This window comes from Mycteria americana, chromosome Z (genome assembly GCF_035582795.1).
Source record: "Mycteria americana isolate JAX WOST 10 ecotype Jacksonville Zoo and Gardens chromosome Z, USCA_MyAme_1.0, whole genome shotgun sequence".
In the NCBI taxonomy this organism is placed as follows: Eukaryota; Metazoa; Chordata; class Aves; order Ciconiiformes; family Ciconiidae; genus Mycteria; species Mycteria americana.
The window spans coordinates 4,293,415-4,316,522 of record NC_134396.1 but is presented as its reverse complement, the minus strand read 5'-3'; the positions used below and the strand labels follow the sequence as shown (position 1 = coordinate 4,316,522).

Here is a 23,108-nt window from a genome sequence, read left to right as displayed (position 1 = left end):
AGTTACCGAGCGCTGCCCGAGTGTTGCCGAGCGGTGCCGAGCGAAGCCCGAGTGTTGCCGAGCGGGCCCCGAGCGCTGCCCGAGAGTTGCCGAGCGGGCCCCGAGCCCCGCCGAGCAGGTCGGGAGAGCCGCTGAGAGGCTGAGGGGAAGCCGGGCCCGGAGCGGAGCGGCGCGGCGAGCGGGGCCTGTGCGGGGCGGTGAGTGGGGCCGGGGCTGCCTGGGGCGTGCGGTCCTGTGTCCCTGGCCCCTCTGGTGGCGTTTACGTTCGTGTGTTTGCGGTCGGGGCCGCCCCTGGGCCCCCCGGGTTGGGGGTGGCAGGGCTGTCCCTCACCGCCGCAGTATGTCCAGACCCTCCCTACGTCTGTGTGGGGCTGAGGGGGGCGGGGGAAGGGGGTGTATGTGTGTGTATGGCCAGGGCTGTGTGCGTTTCCCCTGCACACCTGTCTGTGTGTGTGTGTGGCTGTCTCTGTCGTCGTCGTCGTCGTCGTCGTGTCCCCCCCGTGTGTGCAAGGCCAGGGCTGTCCCTGACCCCTATACCTGCCTGTGTGCTGTGTCTAGAGCTGGGGCTCTCCCAGACCTCCCCATGTGCATGTGCCCGGCCTGGCTGTTGCCGTTCCCCCTCTGTTACAGCGCTCAGCCCTCTCTCCATGCCCACTGTTGTTCCTTTTTTGGCAGGTGTGCAGCACGGCTGTCCAAGCCATGATCGAGGTGTTGGCCAAGCTGGGCCGTGGGCCCGTCTTCCTGGCAGGGGAGGTCCTGGAGTGCGTGATCACTTTCACCAACCCGTTATCGGCCTCATCTACCTCCGCCAGCAGGTACGGCAGCCTGTGCCAGTGGGCCTTCTGTGCGTGAAGCCTCGAAGTGGCAGAGCTGTCTGGGTCCCTCCAGAGGGAATGGCCCTCCCTCCCTCCTGAGCAACCAGATGTAGTCATGGCTGGGTTGTGGGGCAATGGTGCCAGCTCAGCCACTGGTGACTTCCCTGCCTGAGGTACTCCCTCTTTGCGCCATCGCTATTTCAGGGCTGAAACTGAGGTAATTATTCTGGTTTTCTGCCCCCAAGAAAGAGATGAGAAAAAAAGTACGCAGTTAGAGATGCTCTTAACTGCCCCTCAGGTGAGCCCTCAGCGGCAGGGTTACTGGCAGAAAATGAAGCCAAACTGGCTGTCAAAGCGGGATATCTAGTTACACCGTGGTGACAGTCTCACAGGGCAACATCCAGACAACGTCATTATTTCCTGCGTTTATGGAAGGAGCTCTCTCTGTCCAGCAGTGCGCTGACATATCAGTGTGATCCCTGCCTGCAGAGTTGGCAAAGAAAGGGGCGAGCACTGCCTAGAGTCAGCAAGAGGCAGCGTTCTGTGGCAGCATTTTCTGTGGCCCAGGCTTTGAGCTCTGCGTCTCCCCTTATCATTGCTGTGCCCGAAAGAGATGTTGAGGAAATGTAAGAAGACGGGAGCTTCCTATATTGGCTCACAGGGGGTGACTCCATAAGTAGTCACCTAAAGCCTCCATGTCCGCTGAGTGTGTGGCCTTGTGTGATTCCCCAGCGGGTGGAGAGTGCTTGAGCCCTTCCTGGGAAGTGTCCCTTTCCAGCCCTGTCAGGTTCAGCATCTTTTCATCACCAGTACGCATTTCACACGTGATTGTTTTGGTGGACCCACTTCCGGTGCTTGCAGCCTCAGCAGCAGCAAAGCAGTCTCTTGTATTACTGCTATAGGGCTTCTTTGTTTATTGCCTTCCTTAACTTTCCATCTTTTCTTCCTGGTTCCTCTTGCCTGCTGAATTCAGCTTTCAAATTCAGCTGTGGCCTCAGCATCTAGCTTTCCAGAGTTTTGTCTTGTGCGATGACAGTGCTGTTTTTCCCGGTTCCGAAACATGTGGGACTGCAAAGGTACCAGGTGGAGCAGTTTCAGAGGTTTGCAGCACAGTTATGGGAGCTTCGTTTGGGAATTTCACGTGTGTTGTGGTCCGTAGAAAACCACCTCATGGAAGAAGGAAATTTTTTAAAATGAAAAAGCAGGTGACCAAACTGATGAGACCTGGCTAAGTCATACAAGTGGCAACACCAAAAAGATTGGTGGTTTGGAAATTGAAGCTGTGGGTTGCGTAAAGGCAGGAGCCAGATCAAAACACAGACACTGCAACAGGCAGATAGACCTGTCGGGGACTGGAAGCTTTCAGGGCTAGCAAAAGCTGCGGCACAGGTGGAGGAACTGAGAGGCATGCATTTCAAGCATAGGGACAGAACTGAAGGACAGGAAGTAAATGGCAGAAGGTGAATTTTATTGTGGTGTATGAGGCATACAAGAAACAAAGCTCTTCTGCCCAAAGGCTGCATGGACCACAGTCCTGGTGGGCTACAGGAGTTGAAGAGGGAGGTGACAGAGGACGGAAGCGACCGCAGCAGCAGTGCAGGATCCTTCTGTGCCTTGCCAGCTGGACAAGCCAGGTCTGCTGGTAGGAAGGCGCAGGCAAATTTTATTTAGGCTTCTGGTTAAAAAAAAGAAAACAATCCAGGGGCATATTGTTGGGCAATACTGAAAATAAATGGGGATTAAAAAAAAAAGATTCAAAATATGGTGTTTGACAGTACTGTAATCATGCTAAGCTTAAATAAAATTAGTAAACATTGTCTCATAAGCCGGAGCATTTCTCTGTTTCCATATAGCAAGCACCTTACGACAGAAAACCTTACAGCAGCCCTTATTGAAAAGCCATGCTGGTACTTTTGAAGATACAGAATTACAATTGTGGGGTTAGAGGTAGCTGGGTAGAGTGAGCAACACGTGTTTGGGTAAAGGCAGCCAGCACATACAAAAGATCAAATAGCACATTATTAGTCAGCTGAAACGAATGCAGCACGCCTTTTTCTCTGGTTCGTCTAGATGTTTAACCGCACTGATGCGTCACACCGAGATACCCATGTGCCACAAAAAAATCCCTGTGCCACCTAAAACTCTGGTGTCAGTGCTGACTAATCAGATCATGATGTTAGAAAATACCAGAGGAACCATACGCTGGCTAAATTAGCAAGACCGCTATTGAAATAAAAACAGATGAGTGTTTTGGAAACTGAAAGGTGTCAGTAGTGCCATGGGAAATGCCCTGTGGAATGGCTGAGGTCATAGCAGAGTCCAGACCCTCAGCCTGTTTGTCATGCTGGACACAACCAATTCTTGTGGCTGTACAGAGCCACAATTCTTGTGGCAACAATTTTGCCAACAATTCTTGTGGCAAAATGACACCTTCGCCTCCCCTGTAGCCATCAGCAAATCCCTTGCATCATGAGGAGGAAATAGGTCCTTATGAAAGACCCAGAAGCGTCCTTCTCTGGTCTGACACAACCAGAAGTTGATGTTCTTGAGGGGGACGGTGCTGTAGGGAGGGAGCATGGATGGAGCCCTGCCTGCCCCTGCTCGAGGACTGTCAAGCTTGGGGCAGCCAGGTGCTGTCGGCAGGGACAGCTGAACCCAGGCTGCAGATATTTGTTGCTTTTGAGTCTGCCCGCTTCCCTGATGGTTGTGTTATCACCGGAGGTGCCTCGGAGGGCTGCTCTGCATGTCACTTCGTGCTTGCTGTAATCCAGGTTTAAAGCATACACACAAATCTTGCTCTTCTTTGCTTTCAGTGAGATGCTGGCGTGGGCCAGTGCCCAGATCCACTGCCAGTTTCATGCCAGCGAGAACCGGGTAGTGCTCCCTCCCTCTGATGGCAGCAAGCACGATGTGCAGGCAGAGAACGAGACAGTCTTCGTCCCCAACAGAGGTGAGTGCTGCTCCTGTAACCCCAGGTAGGGATGGTGAGAGCACAGTGAGCAGGAGTCAAGCAGACTATAAGGTGTATCCTGAGGGCAGCACGTGTAGAAGTGAGCGGAAAGTCCATGTTGCTTTCGTTGAGTGATTCCCTGGTGATAGCTGCTGCAGGACCTTGTTAATACTGAGATCAAAGTGTCGCTAGCTTGGAGTGAAACGTGAGGGTGGTCTGTCCAGCTGCTCTGGGAATGTCTCATGACCTGACCGGGGCATGAGAGCCTTCCTCCTCGACCCCTTCTCCTCCCCATTCCTCCCCGTGAGGATAAGGCCCGGCTGGCCTGGGCATGGTGAGTGCCCCCAGTGCCTGATGCCCCGCGGCTGGGCAGCATTCACGTGGTTTTTCTTCTCTTCCAGGAGAGCGCGGTCAGTGTATCCTGTCCACTCCACCAAAGATTCTCTTCTGTGACTTGCGACTGGATCCCGGGGAGTCAAAGTCCTGTGAGTCCTGTCTTCTCTTCCTGCACTCAGAGAGCTCGCCTCTGGGGAGCCCCGCTCTCCAAGCTGGCTTTGCAGACCTGAGTGCTGCAAGTGGGAGACCCTGGTGCTTGCGGAAGGCGAGGGGCTTTGGTGGGAGCATGAGTGCTAAGGAACTGCTGCATCGTCCAGAGTCCTCCACCATATGAGGGCTGCTTACTGCAGTGTGTCCCTCAGTCCTGCCCTTGGCCCGTGTCCTTTGCCGCAGGTCCGTTGTGTAGCTGCAAGGCATAAAACGTTTTGAAGTACCTGGCTGCAGCTGAAGGAATGGTTACACACACCTGCATTTCCTTGCCTTTATTTCTCCAGCCACACTGGAGTATTCTTGAGATTTAGGCTGGCATCCTCCGAAGGTCCATACTTCCTCTTCAGGTTGTGGCTGTCCTGGAGATCACAGAGTCTTCTGCCTGTTCTAGTATTCTTGCTGTAAAAGTGAGCACTTCTTGTCTTCTCTGCTCAAAGCTCTCCATGTTTCCAAAGGCCTCGAATGGTGTCCTTCCAGTGGGTCCCCTTTAAGCTCTCCTTCATCACTACTTTCCCTTTTGCTGTTTAGAGAAATTTTCATCCTTTTCACAAGGAATTTGCAGCAACTCGTTTTTGTTGTTCCAGGCAGCTTCTTCTACCTGAGCAGAGAGCTGTGAAAATACAAGTATGTGCTGTTGTCTCTTGGTCGGTGGCTGCGTGACCCAGCCTGTCAGTTTGTGTTGGATCTCCTTTGCCTTCCAGCGGCCCGTGGTCTAGTGGCAGTGTAACGTTAGTCATTGCAGGCTGTGCGTGGACAGCTTCCTCAGGTTGTCCTAGGGATCTGCTGGGAATGGTTGACAAAGACCTCTCAAGTCAGAGAGCGGAGGGGGCTCTGCTGGAGCATTGAGCTCTGGGGAGGTGAGAGCAGAGCTGCAAGTGAGACCAAGGAGCCATGGGCTGTGATGTGCTGGTTTTGAAGCTGAGATCTCCTGCCTTTCTAGGCTTGGAGGGGCCCGACTAGAGGGAAAGGCAGACAGTGTGAAACCAACCTGGCTAGGTGGTTAGCAGGGTGCTGTCTGGGGCTGTGTCTCCTAAACTGCAAAGCCTATCATCTGAGCATGTTTAGTTATTTACTTACTATTCTACAGCAGCATGCAGGGGAAAGAAGCTGGCCCTGCTGCATCGCAGCCAAGGTCCCCTGTGCTTTCTGAAAGTGGCCGTGCCAGGGAGGAGGAGGAGGAGGAGGCAGAAATCTCAGCTGGCCTGAGGCTCACCTGGAGTCTCCTGCGCTCCTTGCTGCTGGCAGGTGTGGAGCTGGAGCATCCGTTCCCCAGGAGCAGGGGGAATCCCCTTTTCCTGGAGGCTCGGCAGTCTCTGAGGGAGCAAATGAGTGACTACAGTCCAACCTCCAGGTGGCTGGGATGGATTGAGAGGATTTCCTTGTGCGCTGGCTTTGTAGGCAGAAGCTGTTCAGCCTGCAGCTAAGCTGGCCATAGCCTGTCCTTCCTAGTGATGTTGTATTGTGTGTGTGTGTCCGCTCTGCCACTGGGTAACACTGGCACAAGCAGCCGGCATCTGCCTTGTGCTTGAATGCAGCTCCACAGGAAGGACACAAACTCTTCTATACTTTGAGGTTCCTTGGCCATATGTTACAGCCTTACCCCTTGGTTGTGTGATGCACACGTACGTTGCACGTGTCACGTGCGATGCCGCTGTGTGTGGCACTGGGCTTTTTAGCACTGAAGCCCCCGTATCACAGCCCCTGCTCTGGCTGGCTGCTCACATCAATCCCGTCGGCCTGTGGTGCTGCTCCTCTCACGCGAGACTACAGCTGGCATGCTTGCAGATCATTCCTGGGGGCTCCTGCCAGCTCCGTGGAGGCAGAGTTAAGGCTGCGTGGGTGTGTATCTTAATTCTTCATTTCCTGTTTTTCAGAAGTTTTGAGTTTTGCTGCACAGTTTGGAAAGGCAAAAAAACCCCCAAGAAATCTTAATTCTGCTTCAGCAAAGTACTGTGTTATTAAACTGTATCCAGAGCTGGCACATATAGCTGAGGTTGTGTCAGGCTGTCTCTCGTGGTAAAATGCCTTGTTTTCAGTTGCTGACCAGCTTATTCCCCCATATCTTCCCCTTGTTATGGTGCCTATATGTTGTAGTTGACTCACCTCCCATCCCTTTGACACACTGCCCAGACTGAGCTCTTTACATTTGTCACTATAAAACATTTTCTCAAGCCCTAAAGTAATTTCTGTGGCTGTTTTTGCCTCCCCTCCGGTTTTGTAATACCTTTAAATATTTGGTAGATCTCAGAGAGAGGAGGAAATGGAAGCAGCCTGGACACGGGCCGGGAGCCCAGCCAGAGGGTACAGCGGGTGGGTAAGGAAGGCATCTGTAGCACCAGGAATGTGCTTCCTTCTGGGATATGCACGGAAGCTGGGACTTCCCGAGTCTTAGCATTCCTGTGCCAGGTAGCAAACCACCCATCCTCCTCGGATGGTGGTGGTCTCTGCTCAGATTATCCTCACTGGGCATGAAGGTCTTTGTGAGCACTCTTGTTAAGCCTGGTACAGGAGGTTACAGCAGTCTGCATCCTCCCTTGGAAATACCTGATTTTCCTCCCTGTCAGGACAGTCCTCAGCTTTATCTGCGCCCCGGTCCAGCGGGACAGCCTTGTGTTTTAAGGTGTGACAGCCTGTGGGTGCTATGCACTAGCACAGGCTTTTTTCTTCCTTCCAGTTCTGTTATTTTAAATCTAAAAGTTATATTTAAAATGTAACCCTAGCTTTTAATCTAAGCCTCAATGTTTAGTATGTGCCAGACATGGGGAAGGATCTGTGGTTTGACAGCAGGATGCTGCCCTTCCTCTGGCAGGGTGTATCTGCGTCATGGTGGGCAAGCCAGAGAGGTGGAGACTTTCCACAGTTCACTGTTTGCGCCTTTCTTATTACACAGCGTGCAGTTTGGGAAAGCTGCAGAAGTGTTCACGCTGCGTTGAGAAGCGTTGGGGTTTGTGTGGTGGCCAAGGGGCTTTGAGAGGGCTGAATGTGGTGTAAAGCCAGGCCCTGGCATTTCAGAGGTCTCCGAGTCAGAGGCTTTGCGGTCTAAGTGATCAGTCTGTCAAGTGGGATACGCCACAGGTTGTTGTGAAGGTCTCTTAATTGTTTCTTGGCCATTTAGATCTGGTGCTTCAGAGAAAAACACAGGAAAAAACTAATTTTTATTGCTGAGTTTGGGGTTTGTGTAAAGTGAATATCAAAAGATGCATGAAGTATTGATCGTTACCTCTCTGCCACATGGGGCAGAGCCCTGAGGAGACTGCAGCATGAAAGCGGTGTGTGAAGGAAGTGCGCAGAGGCAAATTCAGGTTGAACTCGTGATGAGTAAGTTTAGCTCTCATGTGTTTGTGTTCCTGGATTTTACATCTTTCACATTCTTTTGAGGCAGAGTTTGTGTGTGTGGTTGTATGTGCTGGAAGCAATGTCTGGATGACAGTGCATGGGATGTGAGGAGCAGTGCGCTGGTGCAGGGAAGCCGGGGATGCGCTTGGCCTGCTGTGGGAAAGAGGAGATGGCAGAAAGCACCAGGCACTGTCCCTACCTCAGCCCCACTGCTGTTCCTAACCCTCAATGCAGGGAACTTGCGAGCGACAGCTCTAGGAGCTTCCTTTTGGCCTTGGAAAGCAGTCTTTTCTGCACTCCTTGCAGATTCGTACTGTGAGACGCTGCCCATAGACGGCCCTCCCTCTTTCCGGGGACAGTCAGTGAAGTACGTGTACAAGCTGACCATCGGCTGCCAGCGTGTCAACTCCCCCATCAAGCTCTTGCGCGTTCCCTTCCGTGTCCTCGTGCTGCACGGTAAGGCTACGTGCTGCCCTCCCTGCAGACACAGGCCTGGCTGCACCCTGCCCTGCTGACACTCTTGCCTTCTCCCCAGGGCTCAAGGATTACCAGTTCCCACAGGATGAGGCCGTTGCGCCCTCAAACCCATTCCTGGAGGAGGAGGAGGGCTTGAAGAAAGACTCTCGCCTGGCGGACCTGGCAACAGAACTGCTCATGGTGGCCACCTCCCGACGCAGCCTGCGTAGGTCATATCCCCTGCTTGAACCTGCTGTCCTAGCCTGGGCATGAAGCACAGCTCAGGGCTCGCTGCAAAAATCTCTCGCTGGCAAAGCGAAGCTCTGGCTGGGGCTGTGGAGCAGCTCCATCAGGACCCGCTTGTGTCAGAGTTTCCCATGGGATGCTCCCTGCCAGTCTCAGGCTCTTCCTAATGCAGCCAGAGAGACCCTCTCCCCAGCGTATTGCAGCCAGCATGTGGTTTGCTCTTGCTCGCTGCAGGTGTTTCCCAAAGGGAACGCCACCTCCAGGGCCTGTGCTTCACACCCAAGCAGCAGGCGTCGGGTCATGTCTGCTGGGCTCTGCGATTAACTCGGAGCGCTGTGTGGGGCAGAGCCTCATCCTGCTGCAGCTCTTTCCCTGCCTCTTCTTGCTCCACAGACCTGTATAACATCAGCAACACCCGTGGGAAGGTGGGAACGTTCTGCATCTTTAAGACAGTGTATAAAATCGGAGAGGATGTCATTGGGACCTTTAACTTCTCGGAAGGAGACATCCCGTGTCTGCAGGTCAGTGCTGGCTTCGGGGTCACTGTGGGGAGAGGCAGGGGTTTCGGGTGGGTTGAGAGGGAGAAGGGATTGGGGTGGCACTGGGCTGCTGTGGGGTTTCTAGTGGGACTCAGCTGAGGTCCCCTTGGGGTGTTAGATGGGGGGTTCTGAGCTAGTTTGGGAAACAGAGACCCCGGGGCTTTGCGCCAGGGCTGTGTGAGGCTGTGAGAGCGAGCACCCTGCCGATTGCCCTGCAGTTCTCGGTGAGCCTGCAGACGGAGGAGAGCATCCAGGAGGAGTTCCAGCGCCGGCGGGGGCAGCCTGTCTCCTTCAGCACGCACGCCCGCCATCAGGAGGCCTGCCTGCACACGGCGCAGAGCAGCTTCAGCCTGCCCATCCCGCTCAGCTCTACCCCAGGATTCACCACCAACATCGGTTAGTGGCCATCAGGGAAGGGACCCCCTCCTCCTTGTCTCCGCAGGAGGACTGCCATGTCCCCAGCCCTGCCCTTGTTCAGCAGGGCTGTGTCCTGTGGGAGGGAGCTGGCCTGCTGGAGTGGGCTTATTTGCATGTCCCCTTGCCAGGACCGCCAGCACTGAGACAGCTGTTGTCCCTGTCCCTTGTGGTGTTGGCTGCTGACTTCCCTCTTGCCCACAGTGTCCCTGAAGTGGAGGCTGCACTTTGAGTTTGTGACCTCTGGGGAGTCGGCGGGGACTTGCCTGGTTCGTGGGAGCCAGTCAGAGGCCGTCACCTGGACTGGGGTGGAGCAGATGGAAGTGGACACTTTCAGCTGGGACTTGCCCATCAAAGTCCTTCCCACCAACCCCATCCTGGCTTCCTACGTATCTCAGTTCTCCAGCACTAACTCCATCACCATCTGAAGTGAGGAGAGCTGGTAGGGGCCTGCGTTGCTGCAAGCATGGGCCGCCGGTGGGAATGGCAAGCAGGACTGTCACCGGCATGCTGCGGGGTGCGCATCCCAATGTCCCCTTGGGTCCATCTGCGATGCCCAGGTGGGCACCAGGCAAGTCTGTCCCGCCTGTGGGTGGAGGAGCACTGTGCTTGCTGCAGTGTCTTGGGCTGCAGCCCTCGCCTGGGAGCTGGACCCTTCCTGCCTGGGTGAAGGTGTGAGTCCCAGCACTCACCAAAAAGAAATCTGCTTCCCAGGGAGCGGCCTGATGTGCCTTTACCCCTTGAGGGGCTTCCAAGAGGGAAAGGCCCAGCCCAGGGAAAGGAGAGGGGAGCTCTTCCAGTGAAGCCCCGTACCAGCCCTGGGTGAAGCCATCCCCGCTACAGAGAGACCCCACAAGCAGCGGTCTGGCATCCAGGTGAGGCATGCTAGCCACCTGGGCAGGGTGGGAGCCTGCTCTCCTTGCCCCGGCATGCATCCTCCCTCTTGTGAGGGGTGTCTGATGCACACAGCCCAGTGCCCCTGTTACCCTCACCCGGAGGAGGCAGGTCCTGGCAGGCCAGCCCAGCGTTGCCGGCACATGCTGGTGTCCTGGATGCGGCCACGTGTAGTGATGATCCACAACTGAGGAGCACTGAGCGCCTGGGCTGTTCTCTGCCTGCGCTCCTGGGCGCAAAGGCATCCTGCTGGTCTCAGGATCCTTGAGGAGCTGCAGCGAATGCATGTTGTGCGTTCAGGAGCTGGGATGGAGGTCTCCCTGCTCAACAGCCAGCTCCCCATTTTTACCAAACCTTTCAAAGAGTTTTCCGCTTTGCATGGAAGTCTAATAAACATCTGAATGTGTAAAACTCGGCCTTCCCCAGACCCTTATTCCTACCCTGTTCCCGCTGGTGGACACAGCCCACCTTCCACGACAGTCAAAGGCTGGAGACCTCCTCTTTGTTTAATATCTTTATTGCAAGAACAGAAACATCTACACAAGGCTCTGCACGACACAGGCATGGCACCAGCTGGGGCAGGCTGCCAGGGCGGCCGGCTCCACCCTGGCACGTGCGGATCGCTTCGGCTCCCTGAACCCTAGCAGGGCACCCAGCTCCCCGCCCTGCTCCCCTGCAGCAGGGATGGGGGCCTCCCCTGGGACATCTTCTAGTGGTTCCCCCAGCTCCGCTGCCCGCCGCGGGCTGGCTCTGTTGCAGTGTGGCCCAGGGCTGGCCTGCAGTGCCGGGGATCCCCTCCAGCCCCGGGAGCTGCGGGAGCAGGGGCGTTAGGGGTTCCAGAGGTGGGTTATGCCCCTCGCGCTCTGGTGCAGAGAAGGGGCTGGCCGGGGTGCATGGGTGCTGCACGAAGGGCCATGGTGCTCCCCAGCAAGCTCCCAGTGGCTGCCGTGCAGCGGGACGGGGGTCTCGGAGGGAGCTCCTTAGCTTGCGGCTGGATGTGGGAGTACAAGGCTGCTGTGATGCAGGCAAATTTGGTCCTGTACCCCTTTCTTTACTAGCTGGAGGTTTCCTGCCCACCTGGGAAGAGATCCCGTAGGATCCACCTTCCCACAGTGCGCAGGGCATCTCGTGGGGAAAGGGCCCCGGTTCGGTTCAGGAAGCTGAAGGTGGAAGCAAAGCCGTACTGTGGCAGCGCTAGGGTGTAAGTGTTAGCTCAGAACCATGGTGTGTGGATAGTGGTTTCCCTCAAAGGTGGCGGCAGTGACGTCTCTACGGGATGGGGCAGGTCTGGAGCATGCGGGAGGTGTGCTCTGGAGGAGGGAGGGTGATGCCGGGGGTTGCGGGGTGCCGCCAAGCCTCTATCTGCTCAGCCCCGCGCCCAGCACCTTGTTGCTCAGCGGCTCGGGGGTGCCGGCCGAGCCCCACTCGTGCTCCATGCTCTTCACACAGGGCAGGCTGGGGTTGGCCTTCTGCACCACCGAGATCTGGCAGGTCTGCGAGTCGTAGTGGGCCTCGCACCAGTCGGGGAAGTCGATGGGGTGCTGGGTGCTGCGGGAGAGGGCACGGCTCCGTCAGCTGCCCCTGGTCCGTGCCAGGGGGCTACTACTGGCAGGGCTGGGTGGCTTCCTCCGCTGCCAGCCCCCCTGGCCAGGGTGTCTCACAGGCCGGCTCGGGCAGGCTGTGCCACGGCTCCTGGCATCTCGCTGTGCTGAGACACCCCTGACGCCCGCTTTTGTCCCCCCGACTCACCCCACCGCCCTCAGCAGCCTGGTGGGCTGCTGCCCACCTCTGCCCCTTGTCCCCCAGGGCCCGTCACGCCGCAGCCCCCCGGGGCCCTGACATTTGCTCCTCTGCGTTTGCAGGCACCAGACCCACACGACCTCCTCCCGGCTGCGGGCGCAGAGGTGCCGTGGCAGGGCAGCGTCACCAGCAGTAGCCCACCCGCAGTGCCCCTCAGCCCCCCACTCACGTCTCACAGCAGCCCACGCCGATGGGGTGCAGGCAGGTGCAGAGCAGGCAGTTGGTGCTCAGCCACGACTCCCCGAGGGAGAACTGCTTCCCCTCGTACTCGCAGGGAGCTGCAAAGGAAACAGCGGCAATGAGCACGCGTGGGCCTGCGCCGCGGTGCGTGGGAGCTTCCTTGGCACCCCTCTGCCCTCAAAGAGGGGACAGGGGGGACGTCATGACCTCCCACCCGCCCCATGGTACAGAAGATACTTGGTGGCCTCTCCGCCACCCTGCAGGTACGGGATACCCAGGCATCTGCCAAGGGCGATGCTCCCATCCATCCTCGCCCGGCCGTGCCCTGCGGCTTTCCCCACTGCACCGGGGGCCTGGGGCAGAGGCAAGCGGCTCTTTCTTCCCTGGAAAGGCCATATCCAGCACCCCTTGGGGTCTGAGCGTCTCTGCAGCCCTGGAAGGAGGCAGCAGAGGAAAGATGGGCAGCCCTCTCCTCCCTTTGCTGCTAGTCCTGCACGCTCAGCCCCAGCCGGGCTCCTGCCAGGAGCTCTTCATGGCCCAGCGAGCTGTTTCTCAGCCAGAGCCCTGGGGAGCTGTTCCGTGGTTTATAGACTGCTCCTTCCACTCATCACTGGCCCACGATCGCACTCCTGAGCTCAGCGCAGTCCCTTCCGCGCTTTGCCGGCACGCAGGGCAGAGCCCTGCCGCCCCAGGGGAAGCCGAGGCCTCCTCTTCCCATCGATGTCTTCCCGGCTCACCTCCCCGCTTACCTTTAGCCTGGAAGTAGCATTTGGCCTGGGAGCCTGGCAGCTGGAGGAGGAGGGAGAGCAGCAGGCAAAGCCTGCCCCAAGCACACCCCATCTTCTGCGCTCTCATGGCCATGGCCGGTGTTGAGCTGGGCTTCTTCACCGAGGTTGCCTTGCTTCTCTATTGCCTTTGCTCCTTTCCCTTCTTTCTCTCTCTCTCTCTCTCTCTCTGCCGTTTTAATGCTCTTCCCCAGATCCCAACAAGAGATATTTATAAAGTTCAGCTTTACGACCCTGGCCACCAGCTGTGCCCCACTGGAAAAGTTGTAAAACTCATTTCCTGATTTGAAAGGCATGAAAACAAGAGGTAGGATCAAGATTTTTAACAAGCTGTGAAAAGCTGATTCATGCCCTCCAGAAATGTCTCCAGTTGGAAGCCCCTGTGGGCGCAAGGCTCCGCAGCGAGGGGAGATCCAAGGGACCCCAGCGGGGTTGCCCTCGGCAGGGTGGTGAGCACGCAAGCGGTGAGCATGGGAGACCCTGGCCCCCGACCAGGAGAGCTCCAGGCTCCCCTCTGGTCTCACTGAGCCATCTCTGATCCTTCACAGTGGCCAAGGTTTTGGGAGCATCCCATCTCACAGGGACTGGAGCGGCACAGGCATCCTGTTAACAGCCACCGTGGGATGCAATGGCACCGTCCTCGGTGGGGATGGAGATGCTCGCACCCAGCTCCCAGGTACCATGGCACGGCAGTTTCACCCCAGCCTGGGCTGCAGCCATGCCAGGCTTGTGGCCACGCATGGGCTGGGCGTGACAGCGGGTTTTTTGGCCGAGAGCAGGCAGTATGGCAATTGCCACCGAGGCGGAGAGGGTGAGGAAGGCTCTGCGCGAGGCAGGACCCGGAGCTCATCTGAGCAGTGCCCATGAAAGCAGGGCCGTGCCTGCGTATGTGCAGCACCCAGGACACGCCGGAGCTGAGCAGCCCCTTTCAGAGGCTGGAGACTGGCCCCAGCAGAAACAGGGAACAGGAGGGATGAAATCAGGTGCATTTGGGCAACAAGTGACCAGAGAGGGAAACGAGGGGCTTGGATGGAAGCAAGAAGCCGTGGGAAGATGCCACACTACCCGGGGACGTGCCTGTGGTCCGCACAGACCCTTACCCAGAGGGACTGCCTCTGGGTTGAAGTGATAAGGCCGTTATCAGCAGGCAAAGCAAGGAGATGGGCGAGGTGGAGGAGGTCAGAGCCCTGGGAGCCACACGGCCCCGGGGAGCTACAAGCGAAGGGCTGAATTGCCAAGAGAAATTCGCAGCCCTCTTCAGAGGTGCTGCTGGCAGCAGGAAACGGGGCTCCGGGGAGGGTCCAGCCAGTGGCTTGGCCAGCGCGGGGCCGTGCCGGCAGCGCGGCGGCGGCGGCAGCGGTAGCATATGTGGGTCATCTGCCCCTGCGTTAAGCTCCCTGCTTTCTGAGAGTTTGGGATAGGTTTACACCCTGACGCGTGAGGCTTAATATCCCTTCCAGAATTTGTGTTGGCATCCGCTATTATAGCTGGATATTTTTGTTATCCCCATAAATGCCCAATCCCTCCTTGAATCCTGCTAAATTTTGGCCTGAGCATTTTCCTGTGGCAGCCTAATTAAGCATGGAGTGAAGAAAAAAAACGCTTCCTTTTATCCGCTTTGGATTCACCACCTTCGGATTTGAAGGCATAGTCCCTTTGCGCTGCTGCTCTGGGCCCCCTCGCCGTCCCGTTGCATCCCCATCCTGCATCTCGTGCTCTCCCCTCCGAGGGAGCAGCCCCGGATTTGCATCCCCTCTCCCCGCCGGAGAGTTACCCAGCCCTCTGGTAGTGCCCTGAATGATGCTGTTCCCCTCCGAGTGCAGTGGCCGGGTGGCAGCAAGGGTGGGATCAGCTGGAAAAGGCTGATAATAAATCAGAGAAGCTCAGGGCACCCGTGAATAACCTGCCAACCGCGGGGCTGTGAGCCGGGATGGTGAAGTGTATCAGTGACAAATGAAACTCGCCCTTTGGTGCAGAGTTGTTACTGTATAAGGAGGATAAAAGCGTTCGTCGTCGCAGCAGTAAATGAATATTCCTATTGTGTGTTTGGAAAAAGAAGTCTGGCATGCTAGTAACCACACTGAAATAATCCATCATCGTTTCAGCACCGAGTACAGCAAATGTTAAACAAAAGCGGTGGGTTTCATTTGGAGGCCACATGATTTGGCCAGGCTTCCAGAAGGGCGCTGAAAATCTGGGGTGAGAGCATCTCTCGGCCGTGCGAAGGGACACTGCCCCTGCTCCGTCGGGGACACGGGGAGGCATTCCCGGGATTTCTGTAGCCATTCTGGTTTCCCAAAGAGTTTCCCGCTTGTGGCCTTTGGGTATTTCATCAAAGCGGTTTGCTGGGCAAATGCAGAGGAGGAGGAAAGAGGGTCAGGACACCCCCCCGGCACGTTGCAGAGGGACCTGGGCAGCGAAGGACCCCCCACGCTGTGGCTGTGAGTTGGGGGATATGGCTGGTGGTGCCCACTGCCTGTCAGTCCTGCTCTTCCCCTCCCTGGATGCTCTCCTTCCCCCACTTTTGCATCCCTGGGCATCTGCCTGGCCCCAGCACACATCCCCAAGGGGGTCCGGAGCATTTCGGTCCGGCTCGTACAGGAGGGGGCTTGTAGCTTGGAAAGCAGCAGCTGGAGTTGGACTTGGTGCTCGAGAGCTTCAGCTTGGGTACCCAAGGGATGCTGTGGCTAGAGGAGCTGGCACCCTGTCCGGCTGCGCTAGCCAGTGCAGCCCAAAGGAGGTTTTGCCCCGGAGAGTGAAAGGGGGCACCCAGTTTTGGTGCTCACATCTTGGGGGAACAACTGAGACCTGGGGAAGAGCCACAGAAGGGATGTAGGGGCTGGAAGAAGTGCCTCACTGTAAGTTCAGTCACTGATTTATCAGGCAGAGGCCAACAGCAGGGACCAACTGCATGTCCAGGAATGCCGGTGAGGAGCAGTCACCATCCTTGAGCATCCTGGGACCCCGCAGAAAGTCGCATCCATGTCTCAGCATCCTCCCCGCAGGACCCAGCTGCTCCTGCCTGGCCTGGCTCTCGGATTGTAGCTGTGCCCAAGAAGAGCTGGGTGCTGCACCCCACCGAGGGCACAGCATTGCTGGCCTCCTCTCCCAGCAAAGGCGGGGTGCTCCCTCTGCAGAGCTGCTCTTCAAGCCCCCGGTGCCGGAGGATGGGACCCTGTGGACAGGCAGGGGCGAGCACCCAAGCCGGTGGGTGCTGGGATGAGGTGACAACAGCCCACCCCAGCCCCGCAGGAGGCACGGGGGTAATAAATGATGCTGGACAAGTTGCCATCGGCAGGATCCAGGAGCGTTATAAAATCTGAATCTCCTGAGCCTTCAGCTGGGACTGCAGCTGCAGAGCAGGAAGCAAACAGGATCCCGGCTGGCATTGTGAAAGCAAACACCATAAATCCGAGGAAGTGCTGCGATTGCTGTTTTAGGCACTGGGGAGCTTGGCTCCTGTTCCCCACAAGCGCTTTATTTTCTCTCTAAACAGAAAAAAAAAAAAAAAAACCAACCCCAACTTATCGCTGGGCCGAGCTGCCCCAGCTGGATCCCGGTGCTGCCTTGGGCCCCGGGGCAGCTGAGGGATGTGGGCACCTCTCCTCGCCCACCGCACTGAAGATGCTTCATGCCACAGAACCCCCAGGGGAAGGGTGCAGGCAGGGTGCAGGCAGCGTGCAGGCAGATGCCAGCTCGGAGCCGTGTCCGCTCACCTGAATGCTCAACGCTCACTGGAGCAGCTGCACCCCAAGAAGAGCTGAGCAGAGGGGTCAGAGAGAGGTGGGCAACCAGAAGCTGGGAAGGGGGACAGGAGGGGACAAAGGGCTACCCAGGGAATGACGGCCGGCTCACTCCATCCTTCCTCCCTCAGCTGGTAAGCCACACGGGACAGCTCCCGGAGGCTGGAAGTACGGGTGGGATCAGAGCCGATCCCACCAGGACTAAAGCAATGAGGCTGTTGCTTCAGAAAGGGGACAAAGCAGAGGGGACGTGATGAAAACCTTGATGTCACCTTACTCTGCAGGCTGGCCGCCCGCCAGATGTAGCTCAGTGCCGCTGGAGGAGCGTGGGCTGGGAGGCACGCTGGCATGCCCTGCATGTCCCATGGCGTCCCCGGCCACAGCACTCACACCCCAACCCTCCTCACAGGGGAGAGCCGTTCCCACCCCACGGGCTGGGCACAGTGTTTTGCAGGGGCTCTACAAGGCCAGGTCAGATGGTGTCTGTGGGTCCTGAGCCACGGGACGGGGTCTGCTGTGGGATGGTGTCTGTGGGTCCCCAGCCATGGGATGGGGTCTGTCATGGGGTGGTGTCCATGCGTCCCAAGCCGTGGGACGGGCTCTGCTGTGGGATGGTGTCTGTGGGTCCTGAGCCATGGGACGGGGTCTGCTGTGGGATGGTGTCTGTGGATCCCAAGCCACGGGACGGGGTCTGCTGTGGGATGGTATCTGTGGATCCCAAGCCATGGGACGGGGTCTGCTGTGGGATGGTGTCTGTGGGTCCCCAGCTGTGGGATGGGCTCTGCTGTGGGATGGTGTCTGTGGGTCCCCAGCCGTGGGACGGGCTCTGCTGTGGGATGGTGTCTGTGGGTCCCCAGCCGTGGGATGGGCTCTGCCCACCCCAGGCTGGGTGCCTCCTCCCCGCAGCTGATGGCAAGCAGGGCTCCACGGTCTGGGCAGCCCCACGCCGTGGCTCCCCCAGGCTCCCTTGCCCTCTCGCCCTCTCTTGCGTGGTCTCACCTTCCCTTGCTTGCCCCCATGCTCCATGCCTGTCTATCATCCTTGGCACTCTCCTGGGCCGTTTATCCCAGCTGTGGCTGCTCTGTGCCAGGCCAGGTTTTGGCACCCATGGGTTAGCTGTGCATCCCCGCTGCCCTCAGCCCTGGCAGGGTACTGGCACCCACCCCGGCACCCCAGCACCCCAGGTACCCCAGCACCCTAGGTATGCTGCTGCCTGTGGCTCTGCCCGCGCTCCCCTCGAGGGAAACGTGCCGGGAGGGCGCGGGGTGTTTAGGAAAACAGGCCTTGGCACTTGCTGGCCATCCCAGGAAAATAAAAACATCCGGGCGGGCAGCCGCGCAGCGAGTGCGAGAGGCCGGCACTCCATAAATCCCCTGGAGCAGGTGCTTTGTAGTCGGCACAAGGAAATGAGCGCATTATTCAGCTCGGCTTAAACCCCGAAACGTTTCCTGTCCTGTGAGTCAGAAATAACCCTGGGAGATCATTCCTGGGCCACGCAGAAGCTGTGCTGGCCAAAAAAGTGCCACACGCCTGTCAGGCCCGGGGACCTGCTGGGGAGGTCAGGGGTCCGGGCACCCCGAGATAGAGAAGCCGTCCAGGGCAGGTCCCCAATGGAAGGGACTTTGCCACGGCAGTGCCGTGCCACCAGCGCCGAACCCGGTGTGTAACTGGTCCGAACCCGGTGTGTAACTGGTCCGGGACGTGCTGGGGAGCCCCTGGGGACTCCCAGACCTGTCCTGCGCAGCACGCTTCCGTGGGATACAGGGACAGGGAGAGCCCCAGGAGCCACCGGGGCTTTCTGGGTCCTGGATGGATCCTGCAGGTCACCTCTGGCCTCTCTCTAGGATCAGAAAGACAGATCCCCTGCTCCAGCCATTAGCCCGCCCTGCACCCTGCATCCCCCTGGTGCATCACAGGCCGTTGGCTGGCACCCACAGGAGCACCCTGGGGTGCTGCCCTGCTTCAGGGACACCCTATAGGAAAAGCCACAGATGGCTGGTGGCTTCATGGTCGAAGAAACCAGCTGGGCATGGGGCTGGGACCCCTCGTACCTGGCCTGGGGGTTCCTGGAGAAGATGGAGGGGGAAGAAACGCAGCTGGTGCCCCCAGCTCAGCATGGGCAGCTTCCACCTGCCAGGGGACATGGGTGACACGTCCAGGGACACTCATAGGGCCCTGCCAACGAGGGGCAAGGGGGCTGAGGACTGAACCCATGCATACACTGAGACAGCCCCTTCCCTGACCTGGCGGGGACATCATAGCTGCTGCATTACCCACATTTTTCCCTTTAAAGCATTTGCCTCTGCTCCATTTTTTTTCCGCTGTTGGCACACGAACCCCAAACCCAGACAAGGAGCCCTTCAGGTTTTCCGGACAGCGGAAGCACAGGAAGCCCATACGTGCAAAGGTCGCCCTGCATGCCTGCGCCTGTCCCCGTGTGTCTCGTGCCCACCTGGCCAAAGCCTCCTCAACCTGGAGATGTTCCTCTCGCATTTGGGATGGGGTGGCCTTCGGAGGTGCTGGGCTCCTGCAGCACCAGGAATGCCCCGTGCCGTGCGTGCCCTGGCACGGCAGTGCCCGCATGGCTCCTCCACCCGGCCCTGGTGGAGCCGACTGTGCTGCCAACACCCACTTGTGGTGCCCGCCGTGCTCTTTACAGCCACCTCCCGGGGCTGACAGGTTTCTGGCCCTGCTCTCGGTGCAGAGGTGAAGGCGCTTGGCAGGGCCCTGCAGCCCGCTATCTCACGTTGCCGTGCTCCAGGAGGTGGAAAAACATTTTTTAGCAATTAAACAATCATCAGCTTTGGGGACCTGATGGGAAACCTGGGTTTCACCTGATGGGAAACCTGGAAAACAAGCTGGGAACCTCATGGGCGTAAGCTCCCCTGGGCAGGCGGGCATGACTGTGCCCCTGGTGCCCACCGCGCTCTGGTGCAGTGCGAGGACTGCCACAGACTACCGTGGACCACCACGGACCACCACAGTCCACCATGGACCACCATGGACTACCACAGTCCACCATGGACCACCATGGACTATTGTGGACCACCATGGACCACCACGGACCACCACAGTTCACCATAGACCATCATGGATCTCTGTGGACTGCCATGGACCACCACAGACCACCATGGACCACCACAAACTGTCATGGACTGTCACGGACTACCATGGACCACTGTGGACCATCATGGACCACCATGGACGACCATAGACTGCCATGGACCACTACAGACCACCATGGACTTCCATGGACCACCACAGACCACTAGGACCAGGGTGCTGGGCACAGCCCTGTGGAAAGAAAACTCGTTAGCTCCGAGAGCCGGGTCGCCAAGCGCAGAAAGACTGACCCTCAGTGCGAGAGCAGGGGACAGGGGAGGCGAGGGGGAGTTACAGACACCCTAAAGCACGGTGACCCCCAGCCCCGTGCGCCCCAGCGAGCAGGCTGGGGGACAGCAATCGTACCAAGCCCTGCAAGACCCCATCCCCACCTCGCCTGCTCTCCCCCATGTGCACTTGTGGGGGGATGCCCTGGTCACACAAGGGACGCAGAGCCGGGGCAGCCGCCCCACGCGCCCTCCAGCTACCTGGGTGTCCGAGTGGCAGCGGGCACAGCCGGTAGGTTGTAGCGGGTGTCCCCGGCTGTAGGGGTGTACAGTGCACGGTGTACAGTGTACAGGCGGCGACCGGGCCCCCTCTGCTGGCACGCACAAGCAAACACGGGGTGCCCTGGCACCCCCCCCCCAGGGCACCCCATGCACCCCATCCCACCTGCAGCGAGTCCTCCCAGGCTGCTCCCACGCTCCCTCCACCCTCTTCTGCTCCCCCCCCACCACCTCTCTCCTCTTTTTTTTTTTTGATTTGCCAGGGTTGTTGCCTCCGCTGGCTGCATCCTGCCCACGGCAGGTCCTGCGAGAGCATCACCACCTCCCAGGCAAGTGACTCGCTGCCTGCTCCCTGCCCGCTGCAGGCAGGGAGAGGACACAGGTCGGAGAAGGCTTTTCCCACCCAGGGTGCTGCCAGCCCCTTTGCCCCACGGTGCACCCTGGCCCATGCCACCGAGTGAGCCCAGCCCAAGGCTCAGAGATGCCACCATGGCTCAGGACACAAGCCCCAGGGCTGGACTGCCTGGCTTGGGAGCACAGAACCAGGCACCATCAGTGCCCTGTGAACAAGCAGGGGTGATTTTGCAGAGGCTGTGGTCCCTGGTGGGACCGTCACCATGCCCAGCCTCACACCCCATGGGGAAGCTCTTCCAGACCTTCCCACCTTCTCCTTTCTCGCCTGTATTCACTGCCGGCTGGATTTCACCGTCCTGCGGCAGCACCGTCCTTCGGCTCAGGCACCGCTGTCGGCTCCATGCTGTGACCAGACCGGGGTATTTATAGCCGGCAACCCAATCCCCCCAGCTCAGGTTGTGCCGGGCTGGGTGAGCTGAGCTCTGCGACCCCCTGACGATGGGAAGGACGTGTCGCTCATCGTGGGGACACCTGCCATGGCACCAGCAGGGACAGCGAGAGGGGCTGTGGTTCCTGGCAGCCCCAGCTGCGGAGGGACCCGCGCCGGGGCACCCGGGGGGTGCCATGCCCGCAGCTCTGCCCAGGCAGCTCTGGTGGCCTGCCCCAAATCCCGGGAGGGGACCCGGACCCCCTGCCCGCCACTCAGCGCATCCCTCGTGTCCGATCCCCACAGGACCTTGCAGGGCCGGCAGTACCAGCAAGACCCGCGGGGTCCCTCTGCAGCCACTGGGCTCCCCCTGTGCTCCCCGCTGTGCCCCACACATGCATGCCACCCCCCATAGCTTTGAGCCCTGGGGCAGGGGCTGGCAACACCCCGCCACCCCCCTACATTCCCCCCCCCGCCCCCCCCCGCCCGACGGGAGCAGGCAGCAGGCTGGGAATGCGAGGAATGCACCGCAGGCACGCTGCCCCCGCCGAGCCCCCCCGCCCCACCGAGGCCCCCCCTGCAAACACAGGGCACCTCTGTGTCCCCCCGGGCTGGGGCAGGCCCCCACGGCAGCCGGGGCTGGCATCCCTTCGGGTCCTTCCCCAAATCCCCGGGGAGGACCAGCAGCCCCACTCTGCCCCCGGTTATCCCAGCCCCACGGCATCCCGGGGGGTTGCGCAGGGCCCCCTGCCCCATAGCCAGCCCTTGCCCCCACAGCGCTCCCCCGTGCTCCACGGGCTGGGTCCCGGCCCCTCTGCTCCCCTCGCAGCCCCCCACCTCCCTACCCCACCACCTCACAAGCCTGTGCCCCACAGCACAGGGGCTGGAGCCTCAAAACGTGCAGTGGTGACTTGCCCGCTGCCTCCAGTGTCCCCCCCCCCGGCATCCCTTGCCCTCAGCCCCCCGCTGCTCGCCCGCCCCGGGCAGACCATGGTCGAGCAGGGACGGGCAGCAGGGACCCCTGTGGCACAGCTCCCCACTTGCACCCTCCACTGCTGGGGGGACGTCCCGGGTGTCAGGGACATCTGGGTCCCCAGGGCATCCTGCTTCTCAGGGCCCGACTCCCCATCGCCCCCCTGCATCCCAAATGCCCAGGGACCTCCCCAACCTCCCCCCCCGCCCCCAGTGGGGACACCCACACCCAGGGCACAGGATCTCTCCTCCCCGTCAGCTGGCTGCACCCCACAGCCGTGCACCCCCTCACAACCCCCGGCGGGGTCACCCCTCCCCAGGGCACCCCTTTGCCAAGGCCCCACCACACTCTTCTCCCCACCCCCCCCTTGCCCAGCGCCTTCCCCAAACGCTGGTGGAGACCCTCAGGACGCGGTGCCCCCTCCTCAATCCCCAGCCAGTGGGGCACCCCAGACCGGGCCACCCCCTCCCAGCCCCTCCTCACTGGACCCCCCGGCACCGATGTACCCCTTCCTCACCCCCCCCCCCGGGGACACCCCGCACCCGGATGCCCTCTCCCCAGCCCCTCCTCACTGGACCCCCGGCACCGATGTACCTCTTCCTCACCCCCCCCCCCGGGGACACCCCGCACCCGGATGCCCTCTCCCCAGCCCCTCCTCACTGGACCCCCCGGCACCGATGTACCTCTTCCTCACCCCCCCCCCGGGGACACCCCGCACCCGGATGCCCTCTCCCCAGCCCCTCCTCACTGGACCCCCGGCACCGATGTACCCCTTCCTCACCCTCCCCACCGGGGACACCCCGCACCCGGATGCCCCCTCCCCCCGGGACCCCCCAGAACCCCTCCTCAGTCCCTGCCCACTGGGGGCTGCCAGACTGCAGACCCCCCTCCCTCACCCCCGCACCGAGCACCCCAGAGCCCCTCCCCAACCCCTCCACCGGGGACACCCAGAGGCGAGCACCCCTCCAGACCCGAGGGGCCCCCCCCCGCCCTCCCCGCGGTGCCGCCCATCCCCGTGCCGTCCGGCCGGGCGGGGAGCGGC

The 23,108-nt window shown here is 59.5% G+C and overlaps 2 protein-coding genes across 2 annotated transcripts; one reads left to right on the top strand and one right to left on the bottom strand.

The window, feature by feature from the left end:
- The first annotated feature begins 1 nt into the window (after nucleotide 1).
- Nucleotides 2-10,596, top strand: RGP1 (RGP1 partner of RAB6A GEF complex). Its single transcript, XM_075527305.1, has 9 exons — nucleotides 2-197; nucleotides 676-815; nucleotides 3,629-3,765; nucleotides 4,167-4,250; nucleotides 7,954-8,103; nucleotides 8,183-8,329; nucleotides 8,743-8,870; nucleotides 9,107-9,284; nucleotides 9,507-10,596. Exons 2-9 carry the CDS (start codon nucleotides 700-702, stop codon nucleotides 9,728-9,730), a joined length of 1,164 nt encoding a protein of 387 aa, XP_075383420.1. The 5' UTR covers nucleotides 2-197; nucleotides 676-699; the 3' UTR covers nucleotides 9,731-10,596.
- Nucleotides 10,597-11,403: 807 nt separating this feature from the next.
- Nucleotides 11,404-13,056, bottom strand: MSMP (microseminoprotein, prostate associated). Its single transcript, XM_075488283.1, has 3 exons — nucleotides 12,926-13,056; nucleotides 12,166-12,274; nucleotides 11,404-11,744 (listed from the first exon to the last, which is right to left on the bottom strand). The coding sequence occupies exons 1-3, from the start codon at nucleotides 13,035-13,037 to the stop codon at nucleotides 11,555-11,557; spliced, it is 411 nt and encodes a 136-aa protein (XP_075344398.1). The 5' UTR covers nucleotides 13,038-13,056; the 3' UTR covers nucleotides 11,404-11,554.
- Between the last annotated feature and the right edge of the window lie 10,052 nt (nucleotides 13,057-23,108).

Coding starts and splice junctions, on each gene's coding strand:
- RGP1 (XM_075527305.1), top strand. CDS start 700: ATGATCGAGGTGTTGGCCAAGCTGGGCCGTGGGCCCGTCTTCCTGGCA. Junction 8,104..8,182: donor CCGTGTCCTCGTGCTGCACG/GTAAGGCTACGT, acceptor CCTTCTCCCCAG/GGCTCAAGGATTACCAGTTC. Junction 8,871..9,106: donor GAGACATCCCGTGTCTGCAG/GTCAGTGCTGGC, acceptor ATTGCCCTGCAG/TTCTCGGTGAGCCTGCAGAC.
- MSMP (XM_075488283.1), bottom strand. CDS start 13,037: ATGGCCATGAGAGCGCAGAAGATGGGGTGTGCTTGGGGCAGGCTTTGC. Junction 12,275..12,925: donor ATGCTACTTCCAGGCTAAAG/GTAAGCGGGGAG, acceptor TTTCCTTTGCAG/CTCCCTGCGAGTACGAGGGG. Junction 11,745..12,165: donor GGCGTGGGCTGCTGTGAGAC/GTGAGTGGGGGG, acceptor CCTCTCCCGCAG/CACCCAGCACCCCATCGACT.